Below are 18,598 nucleotides of genomic sequence, written 5' to 3'. Positions count from 1 at the left end.
AAGCCCTTTCCAGCAAGTGTGTACTGCAGGAGAAGTGGTGATACTTCCTCATGCAGCACGTACCCTTCAGGACCATGAGCTTTGTGTGTACAAAATGAAGAAAAAGGGAACACACAGCCCTCTCCACACAGTTTTTCTTCTTGGTTAATGATAGTGAAGATATAGTCTGGTTTCTCAATATGCTAAACTATACCCCTCACCAAGATCAGCATGAGGACTTCTCTCTCCAAGTATTTTGGTGTGTCAAGGTATGATCTGTGCACACACAAGTGGATTATGGGGTTTGTAGCTGCAAAAGATCCTCCTGGCTACTGGAACATGATTTTATAGGATTACTGCATTAGGCCCACATTGAAAGTAATGCCACTATTATACACACTGTATTCTACTGCTCCACATTTCATATACCCAGGTCACAATGGCAGCTGAACAGAGGCAGATGGAGTCATGAAAACCAGTAAATCAATACTACAATCCTTCCATCTTTACAGATAAAACCTAGTGATAAGAATGTTCCATTCGTTAACACTTCAAGCATGTAGTTCAACGGTACTTCCAATGCTCCAAATGGTGGTTTTCACTGAAAGACTCACAAGCAACTATATAAAGCTTCTACTTACTGAAAGAATTTTAGGAATTTCTCAATTAAGAAGCACAAATGTCCACATGAACCTGTTCTGAAGTTGGTCATATAAAATTGTTCTTCCAGATACAATAAAAATTATGAGAGCTTCAGACTATTCCCTACATTTCCAAAGTCATTTCTTCCCAGAGTCAACAAATTAAGTATGTGTTTCTGAGTGTTTCCGAAGTTCTAGTATATAGAACCAAATAGGATGGTCAGGCTTCAACTCAATCTTTTGCAAGATTTGACCTCCAAACCAAGTTAATTTAAGTAAAGTCCTGTCTTGCCTGTCTACCAGCCAAGGAGCACTTGAATTACCAGTAAATTGTAACAAGGATATGAAATCAGCAAAGACAATGCTGATCAGTATTAGGCATTTGCTATTAAAACCCTCAATATCAGAAAAGAAATTATTAAATGAGGGCACAGTGGTGATAAGTAAGACGGCTCTATGTTTTTCCGTAAAGATGCCAGGTATTTAGCAAAAAAAAAAAAAAAAAAAAAGGTCAGAATTCTTTTTCTTGACACATTTGATTACATACATGAGTCAATGTATTTTTATCCCAGGAGGTCATGCCCTAGGTACAGCCGGAGAGTAAGAGCATTATTGTCTAAATCTGGAAGGTTCTCTGGAGGTCGTTCAGTCTACCTTCTTCCATTTGGAAGTGGTTTCCTCACAATCTGAGGCTACTACATTCACTGTGACCTCACTGCACAGTTGTACTTCAGCAAGACCTTTATTTAGTTCTTTGATCAACTCTGCTTGTGACTGCTCAATTCCACGCTTCACACAGCATGGATCTGGGTAATCTGTCATCCAGTCACCACACAGTCTGCCCAGAAGATAGTTCCAGGAGTAAGCACTGCATTTTAAAACCTTATTGTCAATCCTGTGTGGTCATTTAATGCTTGTGACTTGTAGCTCAGATCGATGAAATCACTCAGAAAGATCAAATGTGTACTGTGGACTCTAGACTAGTAAAAGAAATAACTTTAGAAAGGCCGGCCTCCTCCCATATTCAGGTTATCTAATAATAACCCACCTTCCTCCTCCAAAAGATATGAGGGCTCTGAAAATGTGCTTATTTCCCTTCCTATTAATATACGAATAGTAATTGTGATGATAATAAGTCATTATAATAGCAATAAATAATAGTAATAATATTAATAAGTGGGTTAGAGTAAGCCCGTACTTTCAGATGGACATAGAGAGAATGCAAAGCTATACAAATAATTCTGAATTAAAGCAGTCATTTCATGTGCTCTACACAGAGCAGGGAAAGAATAACCTGGCCAGCTGGCCCAGAGGCTTGTTAATTATGTGTAGTTGTTTGTTTGTTTGTTTTTAAATGAGAGCTCCATGATAGAATGCAAATATAGCTTAAGCAAACATGGCTTTGTCCTAACTGCTTGGAGACCATGATATCAACCCTTTTGGGCATGACCTCAAATTCAAGGTAATATTTTAAGAAGTTCCAAAAACATAGGTCTATTTGTATACTCAAATAAGCTCTATAGAGGCTAGTGAATGTTCCACAGTTTCTTCATGGAATCGGTTTTTTATTTACATTTGAATAGCTCTTACACTTCTATTATTGCACTTCTCCTATAACATCTTATGCATGTCTGTCTTCCATTACGTAAGCTCCTCTAAAAAGGACTATCAGGAAAATTACAGCTGCAAAGGAATGCCTACTGAAATGAAAGACAACTGGTATACCTGGCCAACAAGTTCTAAATGTGTTTTTATCTAGTTTCTGCATACCACCATCCGCCTGTCTTTAGAACATACCTGCCCCTCTCCTCTATTCAGGTCTGATAAGCCTAACCACAACCCAACAATAGTAATACCAGGACTGCACTACCCATTGTGCTTGGTTTACCTCGAATCAGTTCCTCGAATAATTTTATCCTCTTATTGTTAGTGCTTTATGTATCATCTGATGGGTTTTATGACCCTTTACAATGTCTGCAACTATAAACAAAAACAGGAGCTCAATAAATGTAAATGACTTAGTCATCCACAGCAACCATTATCATAAATCATGAATGGAAATATCAGTAGCAATTCTGTGAGTTTTCTGCCTAATAGTTTTGGCAGAAGTTCAAGGGGCATATGTCTGCTCTTGGCTCAGTAACAGAATAAATGCATTGCCTTCACAACTCACTATATGCTGAAGTTGTGTTGTTTGCCAATTCTTTTCAAATTCACAATAATTTTCTGGTGTATGTAATGCAACTTATTTTCTAAATTGGATGAAACGAGAAAGTATTAAATCATTTAGTAACTTTGGGCTTTGTAACCTCATTTTATAAAATGAAAACTCCTACCTCACTTTACTGCCCCAAGCAAGTGGATGTTTAAAATGATACTTGCACATCTGAGAATTCTTTATGCTTGTTCTGAACATTCTAATTTAGATACTACATCATCAAAGGAACTCTATTGGGGGTATACTGATCTAACTAGTCCCACTGAATGCCAACTAATTAAAAATATTTAGCAATATGGAGCTTCATATGTACAAACATAAGATGTTCCTTTAAAGTATCACACTATATATGCTTTGAACTTAGAAATTATTGGAGAGCTAACAATAAGAATTTCTCACTATATCATGTCCCTGTGCAAAAATTACGTGGTTTATAAAAGCTCAAAGAAATTGGTTGCATATGCTTAATATTTGAAATTATATAAACTCAAAGTCACTGATACGTTAGTTTGGCTGTAAGTTTTAAAGCCAATCATTGTACTTGTACTACTGCTCTATAAAAAAATGGCTGTGAAATATTCTTATTCCCTTAATCTAAGAAAATACAAAATACTCATGTGAAGAATATTTAACTAAGAAAAGTAAATAGTGATACATCAGTAAATGACTTGATGTACTATGTTCATATAGTAAATTATAATGCAAAAACTAATCGTATGCTTACATTTAGATAATTTACTATCTAAATGCCACATAAATTTTGATGTTTTCCACTTTAGTTCTGCTCTTTACATATTATTTGCTTTCCTTTTTCAGAGAGCTTGAACAAAGGAAGATGATTATCTCCTCCCAAACAAATAGAAATGCCTATTTCTAAAATTTCTGCCTGTTTTAACCTGCTCTGTGCATTGAACTTTCAGCTCTTCTTCCATGCGATCACCTATAAAGACAGGTACCTTCAAGATTCTTTTTGTAATGAAGGTAAAGCATGAAGCTGCTTATTTCTCTTTAGTGCAGCACAGTCATTCTGCAATTAAGACATACCTAATTACCATGTTTTCAACAGATGCAAATGTAGCTCAATTAAAATTCAAGTCTGCATTACAAATTAAGCTACTCAATTCTAAAAGGTATCATGTTAGGACTGGGTCACCAAGAAGTTTGGAGAAGATTGGGCACTTATGTGTTCATGATTATGGGGAAAGTGACATTGTATTTTATTTAAAGTCCCAAGTTCTGAAGCTTGTACCATATATAAAGTGCCTATCTAGTCATGACATTTACTATTAAAAGTTGTCTTCAGAATATATGGTCATCAGTCATTTTTTTCCCTATTGAGAAGTGGTAACTGATCATTGGTTCATAAGGATCTGTTGATTGCTTCTCCAAAATGCATTTCTCTTTTCTTCTTCCAATAATACTTTGTGTTATTGGTTCTAGGTAAAAGAACATTATTAAGTTTAAACCAACTTATGGATGCAGTGTCCTGTGATGTGTCAGTCCAAGGTCATTAGGCTGACTGATACTCATCATATCATACTGAATACATACTTTCTCTGTCTGAAACAATGACCAATTTCCAACAAGAAAGGAAAACTTCCCTGAGCTCTAAGCTCTGGAATTACCCCAGCATGAGCTGAACTATGAAAGGTGGAGCAGAAGAGGTAGAAAGAGATTGGGTATTTGATACCACGCTTAGGCTGTGGAATTAGTAAACAAAACTTAGATCTGCCCAACTCTACAATCCAGCTACATAAAACACTGTATTTCCTATCATGTAAATTGTTCTGAGTTGGATTTTCTATTAAGTGTAGCTGAAAGCACCCAAATGGGGGACAGGATATATCACATAGAATGACTCAATCTTCAGGAGCTATTGTCTGAAAATCAGTTAAATTACTAATGGGAAATTTCACTGCACTTTACAAATCCACTTGCCACCAACTGATTTTTATTACTGAGTGCTAGGTAAAAGAACATTGCAATAAAAATCTGATGAGAACTGGACACCCAGCAACTACAAAGTCTTCAGTAGGAACTGAGCAATGGTAGGGACAAAAGTAGTACTTTGGCTTCTTATTTGAGTTCAATACTTTAATGCTGAGAACAGAAAAAAAAAAAATATAGGAAATGAACAGCTAGTAACACAGATGGTGGAGAGTAACAGAATCTGCCATTCTGGACTCTGACTTTTAACATTAGAATGTGAAGCTCTTGGCAAGGCTTACACTTTGCTTTTAATGAAAATCCACAAAAAAAAATCTATACACACATATAGTCAGCCATGAAACATGAAGATCAAAGAAGCAGATATATCTACAAGATGTGGTACAGGAAAAGTAACTCATATAATAAAGAAATGAGTAAGACCATGAATGAACCATGTGACAACTTGGAGTGTTACCAGAGCGGGGTCTTCACCACTAGAGGAAGTTTTGAATAGATGAATCACAAAACAAAAATTCTACTCTAAAAACACATTACTTACATTAAAAAATTTTTTTCCTCAAGAAAAAATTTCAGTTTATGTGGATAGACAAAAGTCTAAGATTATTCCCAAAAGTCTAACATTTACTAGCAAAACATCCTTCATTTTCACTTTGTCTAACCATTTCTCATCCATCTCCCATGTGAAGTAGGTAAAGAGTTCACAAATACCCTAATAGGATTTCACCTGTTACCAGAGCCATCCTCCTCTCCTACTGTGCCCTGCAGAACACACATATGATGGTTACATCCTCAATTTTGTACATTTTTGCACAATTTCTCCTCACCTTCAGGTTAAGGGGTTTGAACTCAGGGGCCTCACATTTATTCAGCTTGCTTGCTAGCTGTTAGTGCTCTACTACTTGAGCCATGCCTCCATGTGATAATTGGAGGTGGAATCTGGCACGCTATTTTTTCCAGGCTAACTTGACTCCTAGCAATCCCTTGCAAATTTGCTTTTGGTTTCCAATGGATTTTCTGTTTAAACGATGGTCTCTGGGCAAGTTATCTACTGGTAGAAAGCTCCACATGGTTTTTCCTTCCAACAATTCTCATAGAACCAATATGGTAGCACTTAAACTCCAAAACTAGAATTGCCATATAAAAGCTTATTTTAACCAAGGAGTGGGCTACACTCCTGTACACTGTGACAGCATACACAATATTTACTGCAGCAAAAATGAGATTCTAGGCCATTGTGCTCAAACTCTTTTAAGTAAAAAAAAATAGTATAAAAATGTATAGATGTGATAACATAGAGAAAAGTTACAAATATTCTTTCTTTTTGAGAAGTCAGAATGTCTGTCTCCCAAAAGCCAAGGGAAAACTTGATGGCTCAGGAAAAAGGTTCTGAAAAAGGAAGAAAGAAGGCAGTGTGGCAGACACAGGCAAGGCAGCGGGCATGGTCAGGGGACTGCACAGTGTGGGTAGGAAATGAGCTCTACAGCTGGTAGGGGTGAGAAAGAGAGTGTGAGCAGCCACTTCCTGTCACTCCCTTCAGGCATAGGACCAGTCCGGTGGTCCTTAAGGATACTTGAGTGTTAAATAACAAGGGCTCAAGGTGGACTAGAAAGAGGAAAGGCGTGAGATTTCAGGAGCATAATGAAATCTTGATAATAACAGGCGTACACACAGGGATGAGAATGCTAAGATCTAAATGTGCTAATTGGCAGTGCTAATGGGAGAGGCCCCCACCAGCATATGCACTGGCCACCTCTACAGGTATTTGTTGAGCATGTCAACACAGGCTCTTCTGTGTCTCTGGCATTACTAAACACCTTCCTCACCTCACGATGAGTAATCCTGCCCCCAATATTGCTACTTGATATCCCTTTCCCATAACCCATCTGCATCATGACCACAGCAGTCCTACTAGTTCACTTGAAATTTTTTTAATGCTTTTAAAGAACAGTAAGATAAATGGCACACAATTCAAACTACCCCTCACCCCCCACCCCCCGCCCCCTGTCTCCTGGTATTAAGAGTTTGAACCCCAGTCTTATGCTTGCTTGGCAGCTTTTTTCTTTTATTCTTTTTTTTTAGTTTCTTTTCAAACAGGAGCTTTTACCTTTGCTTGGAAGTGGTTTCAACCCCAAATCGCCTTACCTATGCTTTCTGTGTTGCAGAGATTACAGGCACACCCTCATTCTTGGTTTATTCTTTAATCCCCTCATTAATCCCCCCAACCCACCCTAGGTGACTGGTAACCCTGAACTTACCTTTGCCACCTAAGTACTTTGGGTTACAGGCCTGAGCCACTATATCTGGCTCTGTCTACATCTTAAACCTCATTCTTTCTGTGTGCTCAGCAGGACATTACACACAAACCTAAGACAGCTTGTAATCCAGATAGCCCCCTCTATAACCTGTCAGAAGGCTCTGAAGCAACAGCAGTCAAGCAATAGCTGGTACCTGTCTGGGAACCATCCATCCCCTCCAGCTCTTTCTCCCCTAATTCCACCTAGGCTGGCTTTCCCTCTGTTGCCATGACAATCTGTACTGCTACAAGGACACTTAATCATGGGGTTTCTCAGAAGCTGGCTTACCAGCCTAAGTCAGCTTCTGACAACTCAGGAACTTAGAGCCGAAGAGTCAAATGACAAGTGCCAGGACTCATGAGCACACGCCTAAATGCATTAATGGGGCCTTTCCCATTTGGAAATTTAATATTCTAGAAAAAAATCACAGAAGTAAACATGAGAAAACATGTGTGCTAATATCTAGTTTGAGGATGTAATCTTGGTCAAATAGTTAAAAACATCTCTCTCTAAGCATGGATATAACCAAGGTGTCTACGACTCAAACACTTTAGATTTTTTTTTTCATTGCACTCTGAGCTTACAGTTGCTCAACTAGATGGTGGCGATGAGAAGGTTCTAAAGAGGCAAAATCCTGGACAGGAAGAAATCTGAGTTATCAAATGCAATTTGTTATTGTATAGCTAATAAAACTATAAATTGCTCTAGCAGCTTTCATATTACATGATGTAATAATGCAAAGTTTTTTGTACTGCAAACCTAAAGTATGCATATTTTAGAGCAATATGTTTTATTTCCTAGGAAGTACTCTAGATGTAAAGAAGGCAAACTACACAAAAGCAAAGTCTCAATTTTGCAAAGCTTGTTCACATTCACAATTCTGGATTTGTTCTATCTTAGAATCAGAAAGCACAGTTAATAGGAGATTTATGGTTCTTTTGTGTTTTATTTCCTCCAACAAGAAGCTGTTAGTAAATTAATAACAGGGCTTATAATTAGTGGCAACTTTTAATTATAGAAAAAAAACTCAAAACCTTGGTACTCAGTATTTTTAAGAAGGGAAACAAGGCAACGTTATTGCTTGCATTTTCCTGGTAGCAACAGTCACTGATTTATAATGGGGAAGCAGAAGCTGCTTGCTGAGCCCTAGGCTGGGTGTGTAATTTGCATAGAAGAAGGAGCAGATTGTAGATGCTCTGACCTGTCAAACACAGGTAGGGCCTCAGAGATAATGGCTCCCACATACAAAGCTCCATCTTGATCCAGACAGACACACACAACATGGAGAGGCCAGATGGATTAAATGAGAGACAAAAACGCTGGCTTCTGCCATCTCTGCAGGAAGAACGTAAGTGCTACAGAAGATGACAGATACCAGATATCACACAGATCCCGCCCCAGTCTCTTGGCCCCCAGCGCTATGCCTATGCCATGATTTCAACACTGCAGAGAGAGGCAAGCCTGTTCAGAGCCATGAAATCTACTCACTGGGGAGGTGCTCAACCCAGCTGACAAGCACAATCAACCATGCCTCTGCACGTGTTTTCTTCATAAAGAGGCAAGTGAATGCAGGAGACTGTATGAGCTGGGAAACTCACCAGTCTCCCTCCCTCATTTCCTCCTTTCCCTTTCCCTTTCTCCTTCCCCTTCCCCTGACCTTTCCCTTTCTTTTTCCCCTCCCTTCCTCCCTCCCTCCCTCGGTTCCTATAGCTTTCCCTTTTCAACCTCAATCATCTTTACCCAGTTCACACAGCACCCTATATCCTTGCTGACTGTCATGTCTGACAACAGATTTGTCTACTAGTACAATGGTCCTCTTTCCACAACAGTCCAAGAGAAGCTAAGCAACCCAGTGGCCTTTGTCACAACTGTGGGCATAAGAAGCCATTCTGTGTCTAACAACATAGAGTAACAGTCTCATGACATCAGCAGTGATTCCACTTTGATTGTTGTTGGGTTTTTTTTTTTTTTTTTTGGCGCCAGTTCTGGGGCTTGAACTCAGGCTCAGGCTCAGGCTTGAGCTCTATTACTGAGTTTCTTTTGTCCCAGGCTAATGCCCTATCACTTGAGCCACAGCTCCATTTCTGTTATTTATTTATTATTTTACTAGTTTATTGAATATAAGAGTCTCTCATAGACTTTCCTGCCCAGGCTGGCTTTGAATTGCAATCCTCAGATCTGCCTCTTGAGGAGCTACCATTACAGGCATGAGCCATCAGTACTTGGCTTATCTTTGTCAGTAAGAAACACAAAAGTTTTGCTGAGATACTGAAGGTCTAGATGTGCCAAGTTTGACATGGTATGCAACAGGTGCAGTTAAATACTCTGCCCTGCCAAGCTGATACTCATTGAAATCTTTCTCTGTACCCTCTCATGTTGTCACACATCCACAGTGCCTAGGAGTTTGCTCACTACCTAAAGTAGACAGACATTCACAAATCCTGTGATTTGTTAACCCCCTGTGCCCAGGAAGGCAGGACTGGAACAGACATGAGACTGTCTTCCTCCATGGACCTCAGAGAAGGTTCCAAGAGTTAGAAGGCAGGAGGGAGATGAGTAAATAAATGGGTATAGAAGATCAGAGGATGTTAACACTAAGAGACCTCAGAAACTATCAGGACATGTATTTCAGAACCTGATAAATTTCTTCCTGAAACCAGCAAACCAATGTCTTTAAAATCTATAATTCATTTAAAAAAAGAATTTATAACACTGATTCCAAAAGCAATTGCAGTGGTGGAGGACAGGAGGGGGATGGGTGACGCTGGGGACCTTCCCACTCCTACACCACAGGTCACAACACAGTTTCAAAGTCGGTGATTTAGGTCTCTGAGCCTTCATTTTCCCAGAGGGAAAAATTAAAGTTCCAGAGGATGAAGGAGCATGACCCAAATCTCAACTTCGTTACAAGAAAGTGCAAGAGTATACAGGTCACTGGAACCTCAGGATGGCGCCTGCTCCATCTGTTCATCCAATTTGGACAATTTAAACCTCAAACATCTGAAATTCACAGTACTTGCTTTTCATTTGCCAAATAAAAAGTTCAGCAGAGTGCTCTGAAAGTTAGTATTAGTGGCAGGACTTTTGAGAGCTGTGGTAGCAGGTGCACCTGCCCATGTCCAGAACTCTGCCTTTGTTGATTTACTTATTTTTCTCTTGAAGAAAGGCATACCAATAAATTTCAATGTGCTACTTTCTCATTTTTAAGAGGAAACCATTTATTCAAGAATAAGAGCAGGTGACCATACTGGTATGAACTACAGAGGCTGACACACAGAATTAACAACTACTATAGCTTCCATGGGTATTCCCCAAAGGTCCCTGGTCTCAGGGGTGCAGTTATTTGTTTGCAGAACCTTTGAGAGATCAGCAGGAGGTCACTGGGTGACCTTGTAAGGGACTGTAGACCCCAGTCTCCAGTCTTCCTCATAATGTGAGCGTGTTGTCCAACACAAACTCCCCACCCCAGGCATCTGTGTGATCTAGGACTGCAACCTCCAGAACCAGGAGCTAAATAAAACTTTATTATAACACAAAGCTGACTATCACAGAGTGTGCCTTGCATTCATATATATTCCATCTTTTGTTGCATTTGAAATGAGTGATGTAAGAGGAAACTGAATTATAAAGGGATTAAAATAACATTTTAAACAGAATGAGAAAATATTCAAAAGCATTCTAACTGATAGACTGTTAAAAAATATGTTGAGGAGTAAAAGCACTGTATTCTTAAAATTAAGTTTTCTCTCTGAGCAGACAGAATTAAAATCCCTAAGCATCAAGGAGGACTGGTCAGAATGGCAAAAACCATTAGTGCAATGGAAGAAATCTCAGCATAGCCAAAAGATCATATGATTCAGAATCTTGGAGAAAAGGCTTGGCAGCTAAAATCGGAAATATGTTCTTCATCTGGCAATAATAGGCTGCATATATTTGAAATCATTGGCTGATTATAGCGAAGAAACTGTCCAGATTTAGACGGGAAATTCGATGGGGTGGGGGTGCAGTGTACCAATCCTCTTCCAAGTTTCCTTTCACATATTACATTATGGAAGAAATGTTCATCATCCCTAACTCATTATATGTTATAGGCACAATTACATAATATTGCGTTAGAACTCCTTGGAACCTGTTCTTTATTTTAAACTTTTCTTCTTCACCACAATATTCCTTAGGAAAGTGGTCTACCCAATGAGAAAAAGCAAGTCATTTTCAATTCAAATAAATTATCTCTAGTCTCTGCTCTAATTTCAGTCTGTAGGGCTTTGAACTTTTCTCACAGGAAGCAGTTAGATGGGTAGAGAGCTGTGTGTGTCATTAAAAAGCTAAAAATTTTATATGCAGGCATGTTTCTTATATATTGAGCTATATTCCTGCATATATCCCTGACATGGCAGGGTCAGAAGGTAGGTCTATTTTTAGTTTTTGGAGACCCATCTGTACTGATTCCCACCAAACATGATTGGACAAAGGCAGAAGGCAGAAGAAGTGAAAAGAGAAAGGGGTGGTGGTGATAAAGTTGTTGAATGTACCTAGAATACATAAATGGAACAATGACCCTCCCTCATGATATGATGTATGCTAATTCAAAATTTTTAGAAATTTAAGAGAGTAATGGTGGTGTGTCTGATCAAAGTACACTGTATCCATTATGAAAATATCCTAAAGAAGCCCATTACTTGTACACTTATCCCACACTAATAAAAATAGGTAAAGCAAAAACCTAAAATATAAATGAGCAGTTCTGACTAATGTAAGCTCATTAGCGATTTTTGCCATTTGAATTTCTATCTTGCTCTTCTAATGAATATTATGAAGAACATTCTAAAAATAAGAATATTATGAATGTATCATGAATACATGTTTTTACTATTTTTATTTTGAATGGTGTGTGTGTGTGTGTGTGTGTGTGTGTGTGTGTGTGTGTGTGTGTGTGCGCGCGCACTGGTCCTGAGGCTTGAACTCAGGCTGAGCACTGTCCCTGAGACTTTTTCTTTTTTTAAAATTTTTTTGCTCAAGGCTAGCATTCTACACAAGAGTCACAGCTCCACTTCTGGCTTTTTTGGGTAGTTAAGTGGAGATAAGAGTCTCACAGACTTTCTTGCTTGACTTTGAAATGCAATCCTAAGAGCTCAGTCTGCTAAGTAGCTAGCATTACAGGTATGAGCCACCAGCATCTGGCAAGAAGGCCATTTTTATAAAAATAAGTGTTTAAATATGAAAATAACCCCATGAAGAATAATTCACTCATATTTATAAACAGTGTACTTTCCTCAATAGACCATGGAAAAAACATATAATTCATTCATAGTAACCTTTGACTTTCAGTCAGCTTAGTTAAAAATGTTTGGGTTTGGAAACACACATACATCTACAAATAGATCCTGCTAATCTGGTTCAAGAAAATTGAGTAACTCCTAATATTATATATAATGTATATAATATATGTATTATTAGGGGTTACTAACATAATATGTAATATATCATATACAATACATATATCATATATAATACATATAATATATAACATGTATCATATTACATATTTTATATATACAGGGATTATAGATATATATTATAGATATGAATTATATATATGTATACATGCACACATTTACAAGATCACAAACTATTACATATATTAATTGCCTATACCACCTGACAGACACTACACAGCAGTAGTTTTCAAATATTCTGGTCTAAAAATAACTTCACCTGACTACAAATTATTGAGGCCTCCAAATAATATTTTTGAAATATGAATTGTACCTATCAATATGTACTGAGTATGTTGAAAACTCAGAGAGTTGTAAAATATAAATGACTTTGTGAAACATAAATAACAAATCAATGTCATGGTGACAAATTAAATTCTATCACACATTAAAAAAAAATCCTTATTTTTCCCAAAGAAATTTAAATTCAATTTAAAAAATTTACTATTACCTGAAAAGATCAATTCTAATTGGAAATAGTGATACACAACTCTAATCTCAGTACTTGGGAGGCTGAGGCAAGTGGACTGTAAGTTCAAGGCCAGCTCTCATTATATCGTAACCCCCCCCTCTCACCCCCACACACACAAAGGTGGATTCTCCTATCTACTCTGCATTCAATCTTATGCATGCCACAAGGCCTGTGGCCTCTAGAAAATCCCTCTACAGGGGCTGGGAAGGTGGCTCAGTGGTAGAGTGCTTGCCTTGCATGCTTGAGGCCCTGGGTTCGATTCCTCAGCACCCATAAGCAAAAAAAAGCCAGAAGTGGCACTGTGGCTCAAGTGGTAGAGTGCTAGCCTTGAGCTGAAGAGCTGAGGGGCAGCGCCCAGGCTCAGAGTTCAGGCCCACGACCGTACCCAAAATAGAAAATCCCTCTACATAAAACAGAATGATGGTACAAGGGAAAAGATTATCTTCTTGCTGTGAAAACATGTCAGACCTCAGAGATCCCCTTGAATCCCTCATTGCCCTTGGAAAACACTTTGAGAATCACTGCTCTAAGGAGCATCTTAAAAGTGCTGTTCCTTCAGCCCCTGCGGACTTACAAGTCTCCATGCCTTCATCATCATCATCTACCACCGGTTTATCATAAGACTTATCAATGGCAGCTCTAAAGCTCTCATTGCAACCTCTTCCTCTGATGATCCGTGGCCGTGGTCGATGGAAAGGAATGTCTCCATTCAGAGTCACTTCAGCAACAGCTGTCTGCAGACTTTCTAATGAGCTTGACTTCTTCAGACCCAGAGAAGGTCCCACATCTCTGCTGGGGGAGCCTTAGAGGGTTTACAAAAACAAAAACAAACATGTTAGAGGTAGGCAGAAATCACGTAACTGAGTATCTATGCTTTATGGATAACATTGGGGTGATTATTCTTTTTCTCAATGATGAGGACTTGAATGTGGATAGCAAATATATAATGACCATTGTTAACTTTAATTTTCTCCATATTCATTAGATTTTTGTCTATTTCCATTAGAAAAATCTCTAACTGGTTTTCCAGTTTTATCTCAACAAAAGAATTCGTATCAAAACATTTTGTTCCAAATAATATATATGCATACATATTATATAATCGAAGAAGCAGAATAATTAAAACTTTCACCTAAAACAGAGAAGTGGTGAGAAGGCTAAGAGGTAACCAACCCACGTAAGCCTTTCAATGCAACTGAAAGCATTTTCTGGCAGTATCAGGACCATGTAGTAAAAGTTGGACATCCATGTCACTGAACTTTTTTGTCTTACATGGTAACTAAGTCACAGCCCTCCCTAAATAAAAGCAGCTCAAGGGGCTTTGCATCACCAATGTAAGCAAGACAACCTGCAGAACCAGGGAGAAGTCATTTTTAGGAAATAAGAATGTTCTATGGAAAGAGTTAGACAAGATCCAAATGGCAACGAAGGACATTAAGGGCTTTCTCCCAGGAGAAGGAAGAGAAGAGGATAAAGGGTTGGACCTAAGTCCTTATGTCTGTGTTCCTGGAAATAACACCTGTTTTAAAAGAACAAAACAAAACCAGGGAGGGACAAAAGAAAGAAGAATTAGCAATTACTAAGGAAATTTCAGCTGGATGTCAGGGGAAAACTCATGGAATTAAAATTTTGGATCTATTTCTGGAAGTTCCAGGGCAGAAATTCTGCCAGACCTAAGATAATACTAAGAGAACCAGGTTGAACAGACAATCAAACCTGATTTCATTAACCAGGTTAGACAGCAGCATCCATCACTACCTGACCCAGCACTGAAAGGTAGACTAATTCAGCTTCTAAAGGCCAAAATAGCAGCTCTGTCCCACCACCTGGGCAATGCAGGTTTCAAAACTGGTTCTTCGCTTATCCTGTTAGAAAGACAGATGAAATACAAGGGAGCGTGGGAGAAACTAGTTTATCTCTGCATGGGATCATCAGGCCCATATGTTGATCAATAATTAGGGAATAGCCTTGTCATGTTATTACCTAGAAGACAAATAGTTGTGACATGGGCTTTCCATAGCTCAGAGTATTTTAAAGAAAGATCAAAATCAAATTCAGACCATTAAAATAGGAATTATGTTTTAAGAATTCATTTAGATCACTTTTTTTGACCAATTTTCACAATGGGGTAGTCATTTTAGATATGATGAAAATGTAATATAGGCAGAAAGGTAGACGTATAATTCTAATGATGAAGGAATAATCCATAAATTATCATGCTGGAAGAAAATGATATATTTTACTTTCTCAATGCAGGTTATTATTTATTTTATGACAAGAGTACATATAAAATATTTCAAACAAGATCAATCTTACTTTTATTCTTCATAGCACTGTAATTTTGACAAGTACATTTTCTAAATTACTCCTAAAAATTCTGTTACGGCAGGAAAATGAATTTTGTTCCAATGGAGAAACAAAAGATAAGATTACAGAATCAGAAAGAAGAGAAAGGATCTGTCCTGTCCTACAATTAGCATTGGAAAGATCTTTTTTTTTAAATGATGACTAATTTTCCAGCTGTGTTTGGGTTCTGTAAAACATGTTATTAGGCAAATATTTGGTACTTGGGTTCACTACGATATATTTCTATATAGTCTATGTGTCCTATATATCCTATATATATGTGTCTCCAATTAAGGTATGTTTACAGAGCTTGCCTTGTAGGCAAAAAGTCCTGAGTTCAAATCCTAGTATCATTAATTATTATTAATAATTCATGCTTTTAGTAGTTACTATACAAATGGTACTAGAAATACCCTTTGCTATATGAAAACTTTATTCATGAAAAGTTAGCTAAGTTTTTACTTAGTATACACAGAGCAATAAAAACGTTAATGATGGTCAGGCACCAGTGGCTCATGCCTGTAATCCTAGCTACTCAGTGAAGCTGAGATCTGAGGATCACAGTTTGAAACCAGCCCAGCTAGAAAAGTTGGTGAGACTCTTAGCTCCAAGCCAGAAGTGGCACTATGTCTCAAGTGGAAGAGCGCTAGCACAATAAGCTTCAGGAACAGCACCTAGGCCTTGAGTTTAAGCCTCATGACTGGCAAACAAAAACAAACAAAACAAAAAACCAACACACAACAACAAAAAACCTAACTTAATAACGTTTTAAGAAATGGTATGGGTATTTTAATGAAATATCCCTCAGTATAAGCAAAGGCAAATCTGCAAAGAAAACCAATGGCCAAAGTATAATTAAAGAAACAATAAAATTTTTATAACCGGGTGAGTGGAATACAGTTATATGGTAGAGCGCTTGCCTAGCAGGTATGATGCCCTGGATTCCATCCCCAGTACACAAAACTATCAGTGCAACTTAAGAGTACTACCTATCTGACGTTTCTCTCAGCTCGTATATCATTTCAGAAAAAAAAACAAAGTTGATTACTGTGGATGAGAGGTACTAGCACTACAAGAGGTGAATAGACTATATTTATGTTGGTTGAAAATTTCCATAATAACAAATTACACGAAAAGTCAGTCTCTACAATTTGCCAGTTTTATGACAGGGCTCAGCAAACTTAGGGCTTAACCTGGAAATGTTTACTGGAACCTACTTGTACCCATTTATTTACATGTCATCTGTGGCTACTTTCATTCGACAACAGTACTAGAGACTATAAGGCCTACGTGGCCTCAAATGCTATCTGCTTCTTTGCAGAAAGAGGTGTTTGACTTCTGATCTACCACATGGGTAACATAAATTGAGGAATTATGTTTGTCCAAGAAACTTTTAATAAAGTTTTTTGTGTGTTTTGAGTTTGCTGGTATCAGGGCCTCCACCCACTCAGCTTTTTTGTTCATGGCTGATACTCTACTATTTAAGCCACAATTCTAGCTCAACTTTTTTTCTGGTTAATTGGAGATAGAGACCCATGGACTTCTCTACCATGGCTGGATTTGAACTGTGATCTTCTAGATTTAGGCCTCTCAAGTAGAAAGAAGCACCTAGCTAAGAAAGATTTTAAATGATATATTAAAATTCATGAATGAGGTTATTAACACAAGTCATGTAAACAGGAAATTATTTTTTCCTGTATAAACTATGTATAAGAAACAGAAAATATATTAATAGAAAAGATATTAATTTTTTTTATTTAAAACAATACTTTAAAGGAAACTGGGCTGGGAAGGCGGCTCAGGGGTAAAGTGCTTGCCTTGCATGCATGAAGCCCTGAGTTTGATTCCTCAGCACCACATAATCAGAAAAAGCCAGAAGTGGTGCTATGGCTCACGTGATAGAACGCTAACCTTGAGCTGAAGAGCTGAGGGACAGCACCCACGCCCCGAGTTCAGGCCCCATGATCGACCAAAAAAAAAAAAAAAAAGTAAAAAAAAGTTTGCTTTTTATATTTTAAGGGTTAGATTACTGTAAAGCATAATTTTCTTGTTATTTCTATTCTCTCTTAAGCTTATAACTATAATTACCCAACATTCTTCCAAATATAATACAAGATCCCTAAATCTTGGAAGTAGGAAAATTTTGCTATTTTCCCTACATCTGAATCTTTATTTTTGTGGTACTAAGAGTTAAAACCAAGGACTTGAACATGCAAGGCAAGTGTTTTACTACTGACCTAGATCCTTAGCCTTAAATTTGTTTGTTTTTTCATATTTAATACTCCTCCTGCCTAAACTACTTACTCCCCCAAACCCCAAATTAGTGAAAGATAAAGGAAAATGAATTTCAATCTTCATCATGAAAGGCTTTTAAAAGCACAATAGATGGGCTATATGCTAAAATGCTACTTTGAATTTACCAAAACCTTTGAACTGTCAAATCATGATGTGAAGAAGGAAAATAACTGAAAATCTGTTGACTTTCTACTAATGAGTAGAGAGAACCAAGTTTAAATATTTTACTGATGTTATAAAATGAACACACCAAAGGGCTATTTGGTGTCCACCTTATAATTTTTAATCTAATGATTTCCCAATATAGTAGGATAAATTGGTTTGCTGCAAACTCTCTTTCAAATTGAGGAACTAACATTTTATTACAGCTTATAAAAGTTGTGTCTTCACCAGGAAATGCTTTCATGTAAAATGTGGAGTCATTATCTTTTAAACAAAACTAAAATCTTCTTTTCTTTGTGGTATCTTTGAGCTAGTTAAAATGTCATGCAATTTTTACCTAGCTGATATGCTCCACAGCCAATTCCTAAAATCTAAGTGGTTCAGGTTGATTTTTAGGAACATTGAGTCAGAAGTTGGGTCTTCAAAAGTACTATATAGTATAACTACAAAAAAAAAGAAAGAATCCCTATTTTACATATCTGAACTATCAAGTAATGTGTTTCTACAGCCATGATTCTGATTCCAATGAATCTTATATTTGATGAGAAAAACAGCTACTTAGGAATAGCTGAGGCTATAGCTAATTGCCTGACAAGACAAGCTACCTTTTATTCTACAGAACATGTTAACTGGAAATATCCTCAGCATAATCATTACATTGTATACAGGATACATACACATTTTTCAACCAGGCTAAAGCTACTACAACTGCTGATTAAAAAGTTGGACTATAGCTACTTAGTACC

At 37.6% G+C, this 18,598-nt stretch overlaps 1 protein-coding gene across 11 annotated transcripts in view; it reads right to left on the bottom strand.

Annotated features, from left to right (window-relative positions):
- The window catches only part of Pard3 (par-3 family cell polarity regulator), a 635,367-nt gene that overhangs the window by 208,160 nt on the left and 408,609 nt on the right, over positions 1 to 18,598 (bottom strand). For all 11 annotated transcript variants that reach the window (XM_069990655.1, XM_069990656.1, XM_069990659.1 and 8 more), the window contains one exon: positions 13,624 to 13,851. In XM_069990655.1, coding sequence (XP_069846756.1) covers positions 13,624 to 13,851 — 228 coding nt within the window. The remainder of the gene's footprint in view (positions 1 to 13,623; positions 13,852 to 18,598) is intronic.

Source organism: Dipodomys merriami, unplaced genomic scaffold (assembly GCF_024711535.1).
Source record: "Dipodomys merriami isolate MVZ:Mamm:240054 unplaced genomic scaffold, mDipMer1.0.p SCAF_4, whole genome shotgun sequence".
Lineage (NCBI taxonomy): Eukaryota > Metazoa > Chordata > Mammalia > Rodentia > Heteromyidae > Dipodomys > Dipodomys merriami.
This window is presented reverse-complemented; position numbering and strand designations above follow the sequence as displayed.